We start from the raw sequence: 16544 nt of genomic DNA, 5'->3' as shown, positions 1-16544 counted from the left end.
GAGAGGGAAGGGTGGTTCTAGGGTAAAGGACTGTACTCATGGGCCCAAGTATGCATGCATATACAGAGGCAGCCTCTCAGCTAGACCAGGTACAACAGTGACGTACACGGGTCCCTGCACCAAAGTGGAGGTGGGCTGTGTGACTTCAGCTTACTTGCTTTACTTCTCTGTGTCCATCTAGAGTCATGTGAGAAGTACAGGGACCACTCCCCAACTCTCTGGGTGTGGAGCGGCAGTCCCACGGAAGGGGCTGTCTCACGCTCTGAGCCATGGCGGGCCGTTGAGGACTTACCAGCTCCTTCAACTCCCGCTGCCGGTCGCAAAGCTGTTCATACATGCGCTTGCCCACGTCTGTGCTCTCCAGCGTGGAGATGATCTGTAGCTGGGTGTCGTTGTTGTCGATGATGTTGTACTCCAGCATCAAACACAGTATCTGCCGGGAGTCATGGAGGGTGTGTCAGGAAACGGCCGCAGGACCTTGGCACATGCTGTTTCCAAAGTCTGTCATTTTCTGCTTTGGTCCCATGCTAATATCTCAATCCTACCTCCAGGAAAACTTAGGGGCTTTTCCAATGGGCCTGTTACTTCTTGTAAGGTGGAGCCCTGTTCACACCCCCTTGACTTGTGGGCAGCTTGGTGACTGCTCTGCAGAGGGTAGAGTGTGGCAAGGTGTTGCTCCTCTATTCTGACAGCTTTTATAAAACCCTACTGCTCATGGGACTGCAGCTCGTGGGAGTGTGTGGCGTTGTGGGGCTTTGTGGAGTAGTGGGAAGAGAGGACAGAGGAGGAACAGTTAGAAGTGGCATGAGGCGCCTGGGCTCATGCTCTTGAAAACTTGGGCAGTGACTCCCAAACCACACAAAGCCGAGAGAGGCTGGGGCTGCCTCAGCCCTTGCGAAGGACCCCATGTGCTCCAACCCCCATGATAACTCTAGGAGACCCCAAGCAAAAACAGTCAAGGAGAGCATGGCTACCCCTTGACCTGTTATGGGCTCCATGTGCAGACAGTTGCTCTAAAGTACTAGATAGTCAGAACAGAAACTTCTAGATGGCTATGATCAACATGGGAGATCCCAACCAGAACGAACCAGCAGCAGCCCGAGAAGGGCAGCTACACACTCAAAAGGCTACAAGCACATCTGCCTTGCCCACACTGCCTACTCCTCACACGGATGCTATGCAACGGTACCTGGGGACCAGGGCCTTACCTCTGCCATGGTCTGGTTCCCTCTCAGTGCCAGGAGCATGCAGGGGCCCAGTTTGTTTTCAGCCAGTGAGAGCAGAAACTTTTTGGTCTTGTAACAGGAGCCCATGAGGATATGCACCTGGGAGGCAAGAAGACTCAGGTGAGGCATCCAGACAGACAGCCATGATACCGCTACAGTGCTATGACATTCAGCACTGGCGCCCCCCTGCACCCTGATGGGCAGGAAGAGGTGGAAACCAGGAAAACAGGGACCCTCCCTGCTTATGCCAACTGCCTCGTCTCCAGTGGCGAGCAGACCGTCCCCTGTGGAAAATGACGGAGGATGTCATGTTGAGTGACACAGGGCATACACGAGACTACACTGGGATGGCACAGTCACCCGGGCAGGCGAGACAGTGGCTGCTGGAGTTGTCCCGGGGAACGGAGGATTAGCATTAAAGGGTTCAGAGGTAAAGCTGGTGAGGATAGAGTGTTCCAGAGATGGGTGGTGCTGATAGAGGCAGAGCTGTGTACCAGAATGCTGGGATGCTCGGAGACAAGGTGTTAGCACTCGTAGTCTCTCTATTCTACTACAGTGAATAAAAGGAGTCCCCTTTTCCCAGCTCCCTTCAGGGGATACTTTATTAGGTCCTGCAAATTCCTAGCATCAAGGGTACTGAGTGGAAATTTCTAGGCAGTCCTTGCTAGGTGGGGGATAACAGGCCTGACTCAGATGGCGATTAGGTTGTTCTGCGCTCTGCTTTCTCTGTGATACCAAACCAAAAATTGTTTTGCAAGATCACCCACCCAGCAAACCCTCCTCCCTCCTCAGATCTCAGACATGCTGGGACTGTGTGTGTGTGTGTGTGTGTGTGTGTGTGTGTGTGTGTGTGTGTGTGTGTGTTTTGTATTTAGAGGTGACAGCACGGGAGCATCCTACAACTTCATGTAAAAGCAAAGGCTGTCAGGAAGAGACAGCCTAATCCAAGGACCACTTCTTGCCATGTGTCTCCATGGAAACAACACGCTTGCATCCCCATCGACTCTGCCTGCTTCCTTCCCTGTCTATCTATTCTTCTGCCCCATCATTAACAACTCTGGCGTACAAACGAAATCACCCTGGCAGGAGCTCACTCCCTGAGTTCTCTCTCACACCGAGTCTCCACATGAAGGGGTTGGGGGAGGAAAACCCCGCACATTGCCATGGTGAATCTGTGACGTCAGAGGAAGCCAGAGAGGCGAGGGGTAAGCAAGACGTGGCACAAGCAGGCGGTTGAGCGTGTTTCTAGGGACACAGGACACTCAGAAAGCAGGTCTAGGGCAGCAGGCAAGGGGTTTGGAGCAAATGCGTAAGGAAAAGTAGCTAAAAATAAGGCCCTTGAGGTGGCGTCTGAGAAAACAAGTCTATCATCACTGCACAGATCTCTCTGCCAAATTCACGGTGGTAGCCGTTTACTCTGCAAACCAGTCCCTAGGAGAGAAAAAGAGAGCCTCAGCCAAGCTGGGGTCCAGGAGTCCCTGGGTAGCTCAGTGAGTATCTCATGCCTGTCTCTACACACAGTTGCTACTGTGCCCTGGTGAAGAAGCCTCTCTGTCTTGTTTTACCAAAGGAAGCTGGAGCCTAGGCAGGTAAATTAGCACGCAAGGCCAACTCCTGGAACACTGGGCAGTGACTTGTGGGCCAGGTCTCGCGGATGCCTGCATTTTCTCCACATCACATGACCCCAGAAGAATGTGTGATCTGTGAATGGGGTTGGGTATGTCAGGAAACAGAGTGTCCCAGGTCCCTGGTTACTTGGGTAGACCTTCTGTTCTGGGAAAAGAGGATTCTGTGTCTCTTTTCTACAGAAGAAGCCACTACCTCTAGGCAGTAATCTGGTCTACAAAGGGCTTGTAAGGAAGTCTTGTCAAGGCCTGGAGAGATGGCTCAGAGGTTAAGAGCACTGCTCTTCCCGAGGTCCTGAGTTCAAATCCCAGCAACCACATGGTGGCTCACAACCACCTGTAATGGGATCTGGTGCCCTCTTCTGGCCCGCAGACATACATGCAGGGAGAATGCTGTATACATAATAAATACATCTTTTTAATAAAAAGAAGTCTTGTCAAGCAAGCCACTAGACTTCCCTGGGCCTCTCTTAGGTCCAGGCGAGACTCTGTGGCAGGGCTGCTACATGGATTCCTCGAAAGAGCTGAGCGCAAGACTTAGTGGACACAAAGCTCTCCAGCAATGGTTCCCACCCTGTGGGTTACAACCCCTTCACAGGGGTCACATCAGATATCCTGCACGCCAGACATTTACACTACAATTCATAACAGCAGCAAAACTAGTTACGAAGTAGCAATGAAATAAATTTATGGTTTTGGGGGGGTCATCACAACATGAGGAACTGTATTAAAGGGTCACAGCATTAGGAAGGTTGAGAACCACTGCTCTGTGGTAAGAAAGTACCAGAAGCCACTGTGGATGTTTTAGTGACCTCAATACTTTGATCTGAGGTGGGGATGAGCACCCTGAGTCTGGCTCCCAAGCCTCTCTTTGTGAGCCAAGCAGGTGGGTCTGGAGTACCTTGAGCCATGATGCACCTGTCCCTTGCATTGACTGTCACCATGGCAACCACATCTGATAATGATTTGTACACACACACGTACACTGTCAGAGACAAGGCTGGGACCATACAGGGCAGAGCACCCCCCAAACAGGCCCTGTCTCTATATTTGCTTTCTATGTTTCCTCCTGGGTAGGTCACCTCCTCTCTCTGCACTTCCTAGAGCAGGGACAGGCTCTTGGCCCAGGTAAGCAGGAATCAGTGACACTCTCTGTAGTGGTTTGAGTACGTTTGGATGGGGGAGTGGCACCATTCGGAGGTGTGTTCTTGGGGTAGGTGTGTCACTGCGGCAGGCGGGGGCTTTAGGACCCTCATCCTAGCTGCCTGGAAGCCAGTCTTCTGCTAGCAGCCTTCAGACGAAGGTGTAGAACTCTCAGCTCCTCCTGCACCATGCCTACCTGGATGCTGCCATGTTCCCACCTTGATGATAATGGACTGAACCTCTGAACCTGTAAGCCAGCCCCAGTTAAATGTTGTACTTGTAAGAGTTGCTTTGGTCATGGTGTCTGTTCACAGCAGTAAAACCCTAACTAAGACCCTCTTCCTCTGGTCACCTCCCTCTTCATGGCTGACACTGGGCTGGCCAGAAGACTTGCAGGCAGGCCACAGCGGGCCGGCTGTTGTGCAACTCAGGATGGAAACAGCCCAACGCCCACCAGCGGCTTCCTGTGGGGACCCCACGTACCATGCTGGCAAACAGTTCCCCGTCATCATCACAGGCCACCCCTCCAGGACTGTAGAGCTGGAACCAGCCATCCTTGCCTGCCCGCACGCTCAGCAGACACGAGTGGACCTGTAGGCGGAGGGGCGGGACAGACACATCGTCAGTTCCAAAGAGTCTCAGGTACCAAGGTAGTGTGAATGGTGTGTAAGCCAGGCAGTCAGGAAATGTGTGAACTTCCTTTCCCTTCATAGGCATCAGCCTCTACACTGCAAAGTCCAGCCATGTGTTCTCTAGGACAGACCTGAGGTAGGCTGGGAAGCACTCTGAGGGTGACAGAGTGGCCTTGCCCAGCAGAGTGCCCCCAAGTCTTCTGTCCCTCCTTCTCAGAGCTGTGGGTAGGGACAAGTGCATGGGTCCGTACATGTGTGTGCATGTTTGGGAGAGATTCCACACCCAGCCACACCCACTATGATCCCACACAGGTACCCACACATGTACACACACCCACTGTGATCCCACACACGCACACCCACTCTCACACATACACGCACCCACCCACTCTCACACATACACATACCCACCCACTCTCACACATACACACACACACCCACACCTAACCACTGTGATCCCACACATGCACACAAAGCCACACCCACCATGATCCCACACATGCATACACATACACACCTACACCTACCCACTGTGATCCCACACATGCACACATATACGCACAGCTTCAGGCTTAAAGAAAACTGAGACGGACACCCCCACCCCCGCAGCATCTGAAGATGGCTTGGAAAACCTGAGATGGAGCTAGAACTTTCTAGAATGAAGTTTCCCATTGCACTGCAGACAACATAAGAAGCAGGAAGGATGCTTACAACACATGGTCTTGGTTCAACCAGATCCAGGGACCTTGAGTCATGAGGGTTAGTGGGGCCTGTCTTATAGGCAGGTCTGGAAGTCTGGAGATGGTTTCCCTACAGCATCTAGACTCGGGACCTGAGAGACTGGACTTCAGGTCATGAATGTATGCTTCTGGGCAGGGCCAGTGTGCCCTTACCACATCTGATTATGTGGTGGTGGTGGGGGATATCAGCGATTCTTTTTTAGTTTTTTGAGGCAGAGTTTCTCTGTTTCTTCTGGTTGTCCTGGAATTAGGCTCTGTAGACCAGGCTGTCCTTGAACTCAGAGGCCTGCTCTGCCTCCCAAGTGCTGGGACTAAAAGGTGTGCACTACCACTGTCTGGCTTGGGGGGTGATTCTGAAATCACGAAGGGACAAGAATGGCTTCCTCTGGGCTGGAGAGGTGGCTCAGCGGTTAAGAGCACTGACTGCTCTTCCAGAGGTCTTGAGTTCAATTCCCAGCAACCACATGGTGGCTCACAACCATCTGTAATGGGATCCGATGCCCTCTTCTGGTGTGTCTGAAGACAGCTACAGTGTACTCATATACATAAAATAAGTAACATTTCAAAAAAATAAGAAAAAAAAAAGAGAGAATGACTTCCTCTTGGGGTTGTAAGGGTTAACAGGGAGCATGCATATGCCTGACAAGGGGCAAGAGCTTACTCTGCCCTTGGTTTTCTGAAACGCAGAGCTTTTGTGAGAGCTCAGAGTTTAGCAATGATTCCTTCCTCCGCACGTCCCCACACTAGCAGCACAAACACAGGACCACAAGGTTGACTGGAAGCTGGTGGGGCATTCCATGGAGGAGCCACTGAATCTCTGTGGCATGGGGACACTGCCTGCCAAATGACAGTCCAAGACAACATCTGGGAGGCTCCACATCAGGCAAAGAGGCCACGTCTGCACACAGGGCCTGCATAGTCTGTGCTAAGGGTCTGGTGACACAGTGGCCTCTGCAAGGAGACCTAGGAGGCCCCAAACCTTCCTCTCCTACTGTAGATAAAAAGGCTCACTGGGCTGAGGCATGGCTCAGTGTTTGCTTAGGTCCCATCCCCAGTAAACAAGTGGGGAGAAAAAGTAAAAAAGAGAAAAGCTTACTTCCTGTCTTGGATCTTCTGCAAACCTCTGAATCACGTACTTCAGCTCCCTGGAAGGAAGAATAGGGTGGGTCATTTACGGGCCTGAGTGGATAGGGTGGGATTGGAGAGGGATGGGAGAGAGGCCAGGAGCAGGTGGGGGTAGACAAGACAAGCACATGGGAGACTTCCTAGCAGGGTTTGGATGTGTGTCATGGGGGACAGCTCAGGAGATGCCCCCACAGCCTCCAAAAAATGCACGGGGACCAGAGAATGGGGCAGAAGGGGGCTGGGGTGTGGTGGTGACTGGGTGCAGGGGCCACTCACGGCGGGAGAAGGTGGGTTGGGTGCTTCTGGAATACTCACTTTGTGAACTTCTCGTGCGCGAGAGCTCTGCACCAAAAACAAAAACAGACAGGCAGTTAGAGGCCTTTGATGCCCAATGATCGCGTCTCCTCCTCTAAACTTTAGCTCTGATTCAAAGAAAGCGGAGAAAACTGACAAAGAAACAAGGGGGGCATCCAATGTGTCCCTCCTTTGACAGGCTGAGGATCACAGTGACGAGAACAGGCTGAGCCACCTCACGGTGTCCCCAAAGTCAACACCAGGCCCACACCTGTCAACGGCAGAAGTGCATGAACACGTTCAGGCACACATGGGCTCCAGGGACCCAGGTGTGTTTGTTAATTGTTCCACAATTAAGGCGAGGCTGCAGTAATTACCAGCAGTACATTGCCAGGCAATCAGGGACCATTGTTCCAAGTGAATTGCATCATGGGCCACTGTCAAGCGGGTCCCAGGGCCTGTGGGGACAGCTGCTGTGGCCAATGATGCCACAGACAGAGAAGGCTCTGAGGAGTCAGATTTCTCCGGTCTCCATTCTTGGGAGCCCTGAGGGAACTAGCCGGCCAGCAAATGGGGCAATTACTGGGTGTAATGCCCCCCTCAGAGGAGCCGCATTCATAAACACAGGCTCACTAATGGGCTCTGCAGAGAGCCCCGAGTGCCTCCCAAGGCCCAGTAGCTTCTAATCTGTCAAAACAGACCTGCAGGCATGTGAGGCCCGTGGCTGAGCCGAAGCAGGTCGGGACCCACCGCACAGCGATGCTTCCCAGGATGAATCCCAAGTCAGTATGAGGGTAGGCGAAAAGTAGGGTCCGTTTCTGGCCACATTCAGAGTGCTGTTAGCTAATGGCCGTTAAGGCTCAGTAAGCATAGCCAGCCTTCCGGGGCACAGTCCTGAAACGGCTCCATATGCGTTTTTTCTTTTTAATTATTGGTGCTTCTTGGTGCTTGGAGATCGACTCCAGGGTGTGCACATGCTAGGTACACGCTCTGTCACCAGAGTACCTCACCAACGTTTCCGGCTTCTCTCCTGCCTGCCTGCCTGCCTCCCTCCCTTCTGCAGGCACAGCTTTGTTACGTAGCTCAGGGTAGTCCAAAACCGGAATTATAAGCTGTGGTTCTAAACCTGTGTGTGTAACCCCCCCAGGGTGGGGATCGAAAGATCCTTTCGTAGGGGTTTGCATATCAGATATCTACATTACGCTTCATAGCAGTAGCAAAATTACAATTATGAAGTAGCAACAAAAATAACTTTATGGTTGAGGGATGGTCACATCACCACAACATGAACAACTGTATTAAAGGGTCGCAACATTAGGAAAGTGGAGAATTACTGAATTTTATAGGTATGTGCCACCCTGCCTAGCACAGTGGTTATGCTAACTCAGTTTTTACTGTTCTCCAGGGAATGGGGAGTATTGCTGTCCCCACGTACTGTGTAATAAAAACTGTTAATAAACTGACTATAGGATAGGCATGGTAGAGTCAGCCCTGGCCTCCTCTGAGTTTAATGAGTCCCTATGTTGCTGCCACAAGGCCTGAAGCTGTCCCTATCACATTCTTGGTTTTTCAGGGAGGCCCTGAGCTAGGTCACATCTGTGTCTTGGCTGTGGGTCCCACCACCCTCCTCACCCCTACTTCTCTACCACCGTGGCACTGTGAGCCCCTTAAAATGACATCATCCCCTCCTGTGGTTCTCCTCCCATTTGGGCAAGCCCTGGTGGGACTTACTCTTTGGGGAATGGAATGGGTTGAAGCAAGCTGGCCAGAGACGGTCTCCAGTCATCATAGTCGGACCTAGAAGGAGAGAGGAAACCAGTGAGGGGTAGTCAGCAGGGAGAGGTTTTCCCCTTGCTATCTCAGGCTAAGCTAGAAGTGTCTGGGGTTAGCACCCAATATGGGTTCCACTTTGCCTACTTCAGAGACAGTAGCTATAGCATAGCATGAATCAACAAAGAACATTCCAGACTTCCAGACAACAACAGAGTCGGGGGCAAACTATCCAGCTCCCCAGGATTGCATATCTTCCTTGCTTAGAACAGAGACTTTCTGTCTCCATTCATTACTCTTTGAGACTTCTTCTCAGAGGGTGAGGGGCTACTCTGGGTCTCCAATCCCTAAATCCAGGTTGATGTCGGAGCCCCTTATGACCTCAGAGTGGGACACATCTGCAGACAGAGCCTTTAAGGAGGGTAACACAGGGCCACTAGGTTGGGTCCTGAACCAATTCAAATGACGTGAGGAATCTGTGCACAGAAAAGGCCCTGTTCTGTGGTATAAAGGACACTGTGGTCCCAGTCACACGGCCTGTGGTGGCGTCACAGCAGTACAAAGCACACCTGTCCCCTCGTCTGTGACTGACCAAACTCAAGGGAAAACCTACAGAATGACTCAAGAAAACAAACAACAACCATAATAACAAAAACAAAAACAAAAAAACCAACCAAGAGCAACAAGCCACAATTTGGACCGTTGTCCTCAGGTAACAGAATGTTTTTCTTTGTAGACAGGGTCACTAGGCTGGTGAGCTGGCTCTTAATGGGTAAAGGCGCATGTCCCCAGACCTGACAACGCGAGTTTGAGCCCCAGAATGTATATGGTAGATGGGAACTGAGCCCTGTAACCTGTCCCCTGCCTCCACATGAACACATGAATTCTACGACATTTGAATGCTTATTACACACACACACACACACACACACACACACACACACACACACACACACACACACACACTATCAGGCAGGGCCTCATGTAGCCTAGTCTGGTCACACACACACACACACACACACACACACACACACACACACACAAATATCAGGCAGGGCCTCATGTAGCCTAGTCTGGCCACACACACACACACACACACACACACACACACACACACACACACACACACACTCTCTCTCTCTCTCTCTCTCTCTCTCTCTCAGGCAGGGCCTCATGCAGCCTAGTCTGGCCATTTGATACATAGCTGAGGTTGCTTCCTCGCCCTGAGTGAGTGCTGGTATTAGAGGCCTGAGCCGCCGTGCCGTGTCCATGTAGAGGGTGACGTAATCCAAGGGTTTCAACATGCTAGGCAAACATCCTCCTAACATACACACACACTCCTTTTCTTGCTATTAGACCCCCGCCTCTCTCCTTTCCCTGGACCCAGCTGGCAGTCCCAATACGGAAGAGGCTGTGACGTATGTATTTCTTCAGCATCTCCTGCACACCTGCATTGTGCCGAGAGCTTTAGAGCTCCACTTGTTTGCTCCTTGCAAACACGTAACGAAGTAAACGGGATCTGCGCCATTTAAACAGAAGAGGAAACTCAAGGCTCAGAGAGGTTAAGCAGCCTGCTAGAGCTAACACAGCCGTGACCGAGACACGGTCTTCAGGCTTCCGACTCCAGACCCTTGGTTTTTCCCTGAGCTAACTGACCACCGTCAAGACCTTACCAAAACCAGATATTTGTGTGGGAAGAAGGAGCTTGTACCTCGGGCAGAGACATAGAGGAGGGCCAGACCTGCTGTGCCTCATGGAACCTTCCCTCCTGAGAGGTGCACCCTGGTGGCAGAGTGAAGCTATTGCTCAGAGAATAAAGGACCAGGAAGTGATGCAGGACAGATGCTGCAGGCTCTGCTGCCCCACTGTGCAAATGTGGCTGTGCATAAACACACTTCAGGCCCCAGGAAGAGGCTGCTCTGAGGCTGGCTGAGGGGGACTGCAGAGCGGAGACATCGCAGGAGAGATTTCAACAAGGTCTCAGTCTGATGAAAGTGGGGAAACCGGGGCTCGGAGATGCTTTGTGACTTTCTACAAATCCCCGCTGGTAGTTGAGGTGTGACTGAGGGACTCCTAAGGCCAGGACCTACATTCCCAACCCCCAGCACCTACACTGGATTTGTACCCAAGTCCCCAACACCGTGGGTTTGAGGGGCTTTGCTGAAGAGTGAACCTCAAGGTAGCCTGTTCTCATATCACAATGCTCCTGGATTCAGCTGCTGGGGGAACGGCTGGCCCTGAGTTCTAAGCTGGATCATCGGTCTACGCTTACATTTGGAATTCAAGGCTTCCTGCCACGATCTGCATTAATGAGGGTCCCACATCATTTTTCCTTTTTGTTCTTCCAGTTTCGTTCAATCTGTTTGGTTTCGATTTTGAGATAGGGCTCTCGTGTAGCCCAGGCTAGCCCCAGAGTTGCTACGTAGCTGAGGAGGACCTTGAACTCCTGGCCCTCCTGCCTCTGCTTGTCAAGTGTTGAGATTACAGGCATGCTCCACCACGCTCAGTGTATGCAGTGATGAGAGTGGACACTGGGACTCTGTGAATGCTAGGTAAGCTCGCTACCGAGTCACGCCAGCCCAACCCTTCCAATCTTTTTTTTTTTTTTTGGTTCTTTTTTTCGGAGCTGGGGACCGAACCCAGGGCCTTGCGCTTCCTAGGCAAGGGCTCTACCACTGAGCTAAATCCCCAACCCCCCAACCCTTCCAATCTTAACACTGCCGAGCTACCGCGTGCCTGTATGTCCAACCCATCCACCTGGGCTTCCCACAGAAATAAAACCTACTGTTTTTCAACCCTCCAAACAAATGCTTCCTTCTAACCAAGTGTGGCTTAGATAACCCTTGGCTTTGGACTATTCCCGACATACCGCCCTCCAAATGAACCCACAATAAAGACTTCAGGACCCAGATCACACACCCTGGAAAGGTTCTGAGGAAAAGGCTCAGGGGCTGGACAACATCATGAAAAAGAATTGCCAGAAGAGTCTGGTAGTGCTAGATAAGCTTGGGCAGTGTTGTGGCCGACATCTAGGCACGCACTGTGCCCTGTCCTGTTCACGTCATCTCCGGAACACCCACACGAAGAGGGAGGGACGGGATGTCTGGGTTTAGGTAGCAGGAGGTGAGGGTGGGCATGACAGGGCACAAGCCCACTACACTTTGCCAACTGAGGGTCTCCGAGTTTGTAGGCTACAGGAATACATGTGCCTGCTTCCCTTGGTTCCTTCCTGGGGCGTGGGGGTGGGGTCCTCCATTTTTTTTTTTTTTTTTTGCAGCTAGCTTGCCTTCCCATGACGAGGTCACCTCCACCCTTAACTGATTCATGGTATCCAGCCCATCGAAACATGACTTCCTATGTAGCATTCATTGCACACCACGTGCGGCCTTCCAAGGCCCTCCTGGTCAGTGGGTGTCACTGTTGCCAACTTACAAAACACAAATGCTTGACATGTCAGCATCTCAGCCTAGATCTCGGGTCCGAGCCGAGCCTTGAACCCAGCACTGTGGCTCCTGTCTATGTTCTGCCCACTAGACAGCCTCAGTACTTCACAGGAAGGTCGCCAAGCTCATACCGTGGAAGAAGGCTATACTCGGGCCTTTTTTCTAATTTTAAAAAATAGCTTAACAAAATAAAACTTGGAAGCTTGGGGAGATGGTTTAGTGGCTAAGGTGCTTTCCGAATCAGCATGAGGTCCTGAGTTCGAGAACTCGGAACCCATGTAAAAAGTGTGTGTCTGGAACTTTAGTGCTGTGGTGGGTAGGAACACTGAGGCTTGCTCCAGATTTAGTGGAACTCTGTCTGTCTCAGGGAATAAGTAGGGAGGGGCAGGGCAGGATGCTCTCGCCTTTACGTGTGCTTATGACACATGCATACCACACACATATACCACATGCACATGAAACAGTACAGTCTGTTCTGTGTAGAGAGGCTATTAGAGAACTCAGAAGAGATTGAGACACACTCAACTTAGAAGGTGGTTGAGGGGGATGGACGTGCAGCTGCTGGGGACCTCAGAAGCAGGGACATCGCCCCTCCCTCCTTCACCTCAGCAGTTCTTTCTTCCTGGATGGATGGAAGTGTACCCCACTGTCATGGTTTCCTGTACTACACCCTGCCACACCTTGCTCTTGTTGTCTCTGTTTTGGGTAGCCAGTACACCTCATATTCTGAGAGACAGGGTGAGGAAAAACAGCAGTGACCTTTGGCTTCAAGCACAGACCCTGGCTTAAATGTGTAACAAATGCTCAAAGAGTATGTGGATGGGGCTGGAGAGATGGCTCAGTGGTTAAGAGCGCTGGCTGCGGGGCTGGGGATTTAGCTCAGTGGTAGAGCACTTACCTAGGAAGCACAAGGCCCTGGGTTCGGTCCCCAGCTCCGAAAAAAAAAAAAAAAAAAAAAGAGCGCTGGCTGCTCTTCCAGAGGATCCAGATTCAATTCCAGCACCCACATGGCAGCTCACTACAGTCTGTAACTCCAGTTCCAGGGGATCTAACACCCTCATACAGACATTCATGCAGGCAAAACACCAATGCACACAAAATAAAAATTTAATAATTAAAAAGGAGAATATGTGTATGGATGAATACGTGGATGGATGGATGGACAGATGGGTGGATGGATAGATGGATAGATGGATGTGTAGACAGACAGATGGATGGATAGACAGACAGTTGAAGGGTGGATGGAGGGATAGATGGATGGATAGATGATGGGTAGACAGATGGGTGGAGAATGGATAGATGGATGGATGAATGGATGGATGGATAGATGGATGGATGGATGTTAGACTGGGTGGGTAGGTGAATGGATGGATAGATAGGTAGATGGATGGATAGGTGGATGGATGGATGGATAGATGAATGGATGATGGCTAGTCAGATGGATGGATGGTGGATGGATGGACGAGGAACCTGAAAAAAACTCCAAACTCTCCCCACTGCAGATCCCAAGCTGGTCTTGGCCAACTCGACCTATTCCAGGCTAGCCTAAAGTAGATCAATCCTGATGTGTCTTTGGAATACATCCCTTCTTGAGGGTCTCCAGGCTTGTGTTGACTTTTTAGAGGTGTCGAATTCCAGTGATGTAAAAGTTGGTCTCAGAGAGCTTGTAACAGACAACAACAGTGCATCGGTCGTACAAACATTCTCCCTTCTCCCTGCAGCCAGTGACATGCCCAGAGTTCTGAGGATTACTCTCTTCAACCTCACAACGTCCTGTGAAGTGGTGTCTCAACTCCACAGCATACCACCTTCTCTTCTTTTTCTTTTATTGTCTTTTTTGAGACGAGGACTGTTTATGGCCCTGGCTGTCCTGAAACTCACTATGTAGACCAGGCCGGCCTTGAACTCACAGACCAGTCCAGCCTGCCCCTGCCTCCCGAGTACTGGGGCTAAATAAATGCTTGCACTGCCACGAGTACTGGGGCTAAATAAATGCTTGCACTGCCACACCTGGCTCCATCTTCTCTTTCTTAGCTCTCATCTAGACTGTACTTCAGTATAGTCCACTGTCACCAAGAACCACAGTACAATGGGGAAAACCGTCTCCTTACTAAAATCTCACAGCAGCCCTCCATAGGGTGCAAGACAAGGCAGCTGAGGCCTAGAGGAGACACTGTGCGTGTGGAATGCCACAGTTTTCTTCTCCTAAGCTGTCAAGACGTTAGCAATGTACCTTATCCTGACTCTTATCTTAAGGTAGGAAACACTACCCTATGACTGGTGACTCCCACGCACTGGGTGTCCATCTGCACGTGGTCGTGTCTGCTCTGGGCTGGAGCTACAGGGCTGACCTCAGAGAGGCCACGTGACCAATTCATGTCACGGGTTAGTTAGTGGCACCCAAGGGACATGCATCTAGATCTATGCACTCTAAACCTGTTTTCCTGATGCAAAACACAATGGAACCCTCTGGACTGCAGGTGATTGTTGAGATCTACCAAGTCTGGGGGCCTAGCGATCAGAGGCCTAATAACCAGTTTAGTGGGACCCTTCCTGGCTCATCAGACTGTTCTTAACCCAGACATGACCCCTGACCCTAGGAGCTACAGCAAGCAGGAGGTCTGGCCGAACAGGAAAGAATAGCTCACTCATGAATGGTTGTAAGGGAGTTAACTTCTGTCAGCAGTGTGATGTCTCTCAGGCCTGCAAAGAACCCAGATGGCAAGGGGCCTGGGGCCATGGGAAACAGACCAAGGCAGGCAGCTCTGGCCTGAAGGGTGCTACCAGGAAATGTAGCTCCCGGGAGTCCATAGCCAAGAGCCCGGGGAGGCTCGGAGTGCTGTGGGTTTTGCCAGCAAAGAAAGGAGATTCCTCCCTGCCTCGTGGAAGCCCAGATCTGAGCTCAGTTCTCAGATGCTCAGAATGAATTCTGGGATTTTTCTTCCTTTGGCTGTAGGGTCCACAGATTGAGTTATGCCCTCCCTTGGCCTCAACTGAGGGGCATAGAGTCTGGCACTGGCTTTAGCAGGCCTTCTAGTCTTTTCAAGGGCAACAGGTAGTACAGACAGATGATTGCCGCCTTCCTAAGACACTAGACTACAGGAGGAACTATGTCACAGTAAGTGTCCCCTGGGGGACATACACCTAGTTCCATGTGTAACCATGTATAACATGTTATACACATTCAACTTTAGACACCACGGTGCTTATCTGAGAACATGGAAGACCCCAACATGTCCCACCCTCTGTTCTGGTTTACGGGTCAGGTGGCTGGAAACCCCTCCACCTTCTGAACCCTAACCATGTTGCCGTGTGCCCATGACTGAGGACAAAGGCTAAACGGCCGGTGACATGGCAGGGTGCTGGAGAATCCTGACCCCGGTTCACAGACACACTTGCTTTTTTGTTAGTTTTTGAGACAGGGTCTCATTCAGTAGCTCACGCTGACCTTGTACCCAGCCTGCCCTTGAATTTGCAGCCATCCTCCTGCCCTAGAACCAGGACACATTTGTCTCTGCACAGTTTGCATACCTAACTCGAGCATGTGCGCACGCACCCCTATAGGGCTCAGGATGGCAGCGGGACCAGCCTCCCAAACCCAGCCCTCCCCACAGCGGGTTCCAGGGTACTCACAGCAGCTTGAGGATCTCCACATGACAGCCGAGCGTGCGGCCTGCCTGGGGGCCCAGCTCGATGCTCATGGTGCCACACGCCGGGCTGACCATGAGACAGTCAATAAGGTTGGGCTCGCTGTCATTGCCCGTGCTGGCTGTCAGCGCCGGCTTGGCAGTGCTGGTGCGCTCCACCTCTACGTGGACCTCGCTGGAGGCCACGACCACCGACTTGAGCCGTGGCTCAGACAATGTGGCTTCCTGAGACACCAGGTCCGGGCTGGGGTGCAGCAGGCGCAGAGGTAAGGTGGGCTTCCGGTCGCACGGCTGCTGGCAGCCGTTCCGGATCTCTTTCAGGCTGGGGGAGTTGTCGCGGCTGGACGGGGAGAAGAGAAATAGCAAGTGAGTGAAGGGTCCGCCCTGAAAGCCAGAAAGGGAAACACTGAACGGAGATGAATAAATCTCTCTACACCTGGGATGCTGAGGCAGGAGGATGCTTGCCAAGTGTCAGGCTAGTCTGGACTACCTGATAGGTCTCTGTCTCAGAAAAGCAAACTGAAAACACATAACAACAACAACAAAACAAAACAGACGACAAACCAGAAGGTCATTGGTGTGACACAAGCCCCTACCTCCTCAGTACTCAAACCAGCTCTGCCGGTTTCCCTAAAACCTCTGTAACAGGGCCACAATAGAGTGGAGCTGTAGTGAAGTCCAATTAGAAACAAAGAAGTAAAGGCTTGGCTTGGGGGACACAGCTCAGCATGAGGAGCACTGGACCTGGAGTCCGGACCCCGCTGCCCGTCTCCATAACCTACCATAGCCCAGCACAGTAGGCACTCAGCAAATACCTGCTCAAGGAGTAAACACTGGCACACCCGTATCAAGGCCATCCCTCTCTGGGACAGCCACCTAGCCCTGGCACAGCCATCCCA

The 16544-nt window shown here is 51.7% G+C and overlaps 1 protein-coding gene across 4 annotated transcripts in view; it reads right to left on the bottom strand.

Moving 5' to 3' along the window:
• Cmip (c-Maf-inducing protein) overlaps positions 1-16544 on the bottom strand; it is a 206042-nt gene that overhangs the window by 7898 nt on the left and 181600 nt on the right. For all 4 annotated transcript variants that reach the window (NM_001163273.1, XM_063277945.1, XM_006255684.5 and 1 more), the window contains 7 exons: positions 15632-15985; positions 8517-8582; positions 6807-6833; positions 6463-6511; positions 4478-4585; positions 1209-1325; positions 293-433 (listed from right to left, as the gene is read on the bottom strand). In NM_001163273.1, the coding sequence (NP_001156745.1) occupies positions 293-433; positions 1209-1325; positions 4478-4585; positions 6463-6511; positions 6807-6833; positions 8517-8582; positions 15632-15985 (862 nt within the window). The remainder of the gene's footprint in view (positions 1-292; positions 434-1208; positions 1326-4477; positions 4586-6462; positions 6512-6806; positions 6834-8516; positions 8583-15631; positions 15986-16544) is intronic.

The sequence above is a fragment of the Rattus norvegicus genome, chromosome 19 (assembly GCF_036323735.1).
Source record: "Rattus norvegicus strain BN/NHsdMcwi chromosome 19, GRCr8, whole genome shotgun sequence".
Lineage (NCBI taxonomy): Eukaryota > Metazoa > Chordata > Mammalia > Rodentia > Muridae > Rattus > Rattus norvegicus.
The sequence above is the reverse complement of the archived record's forward strand: the minus strand, read 5'-3'. Positions and strand labels throughout refer to the sequence as shown.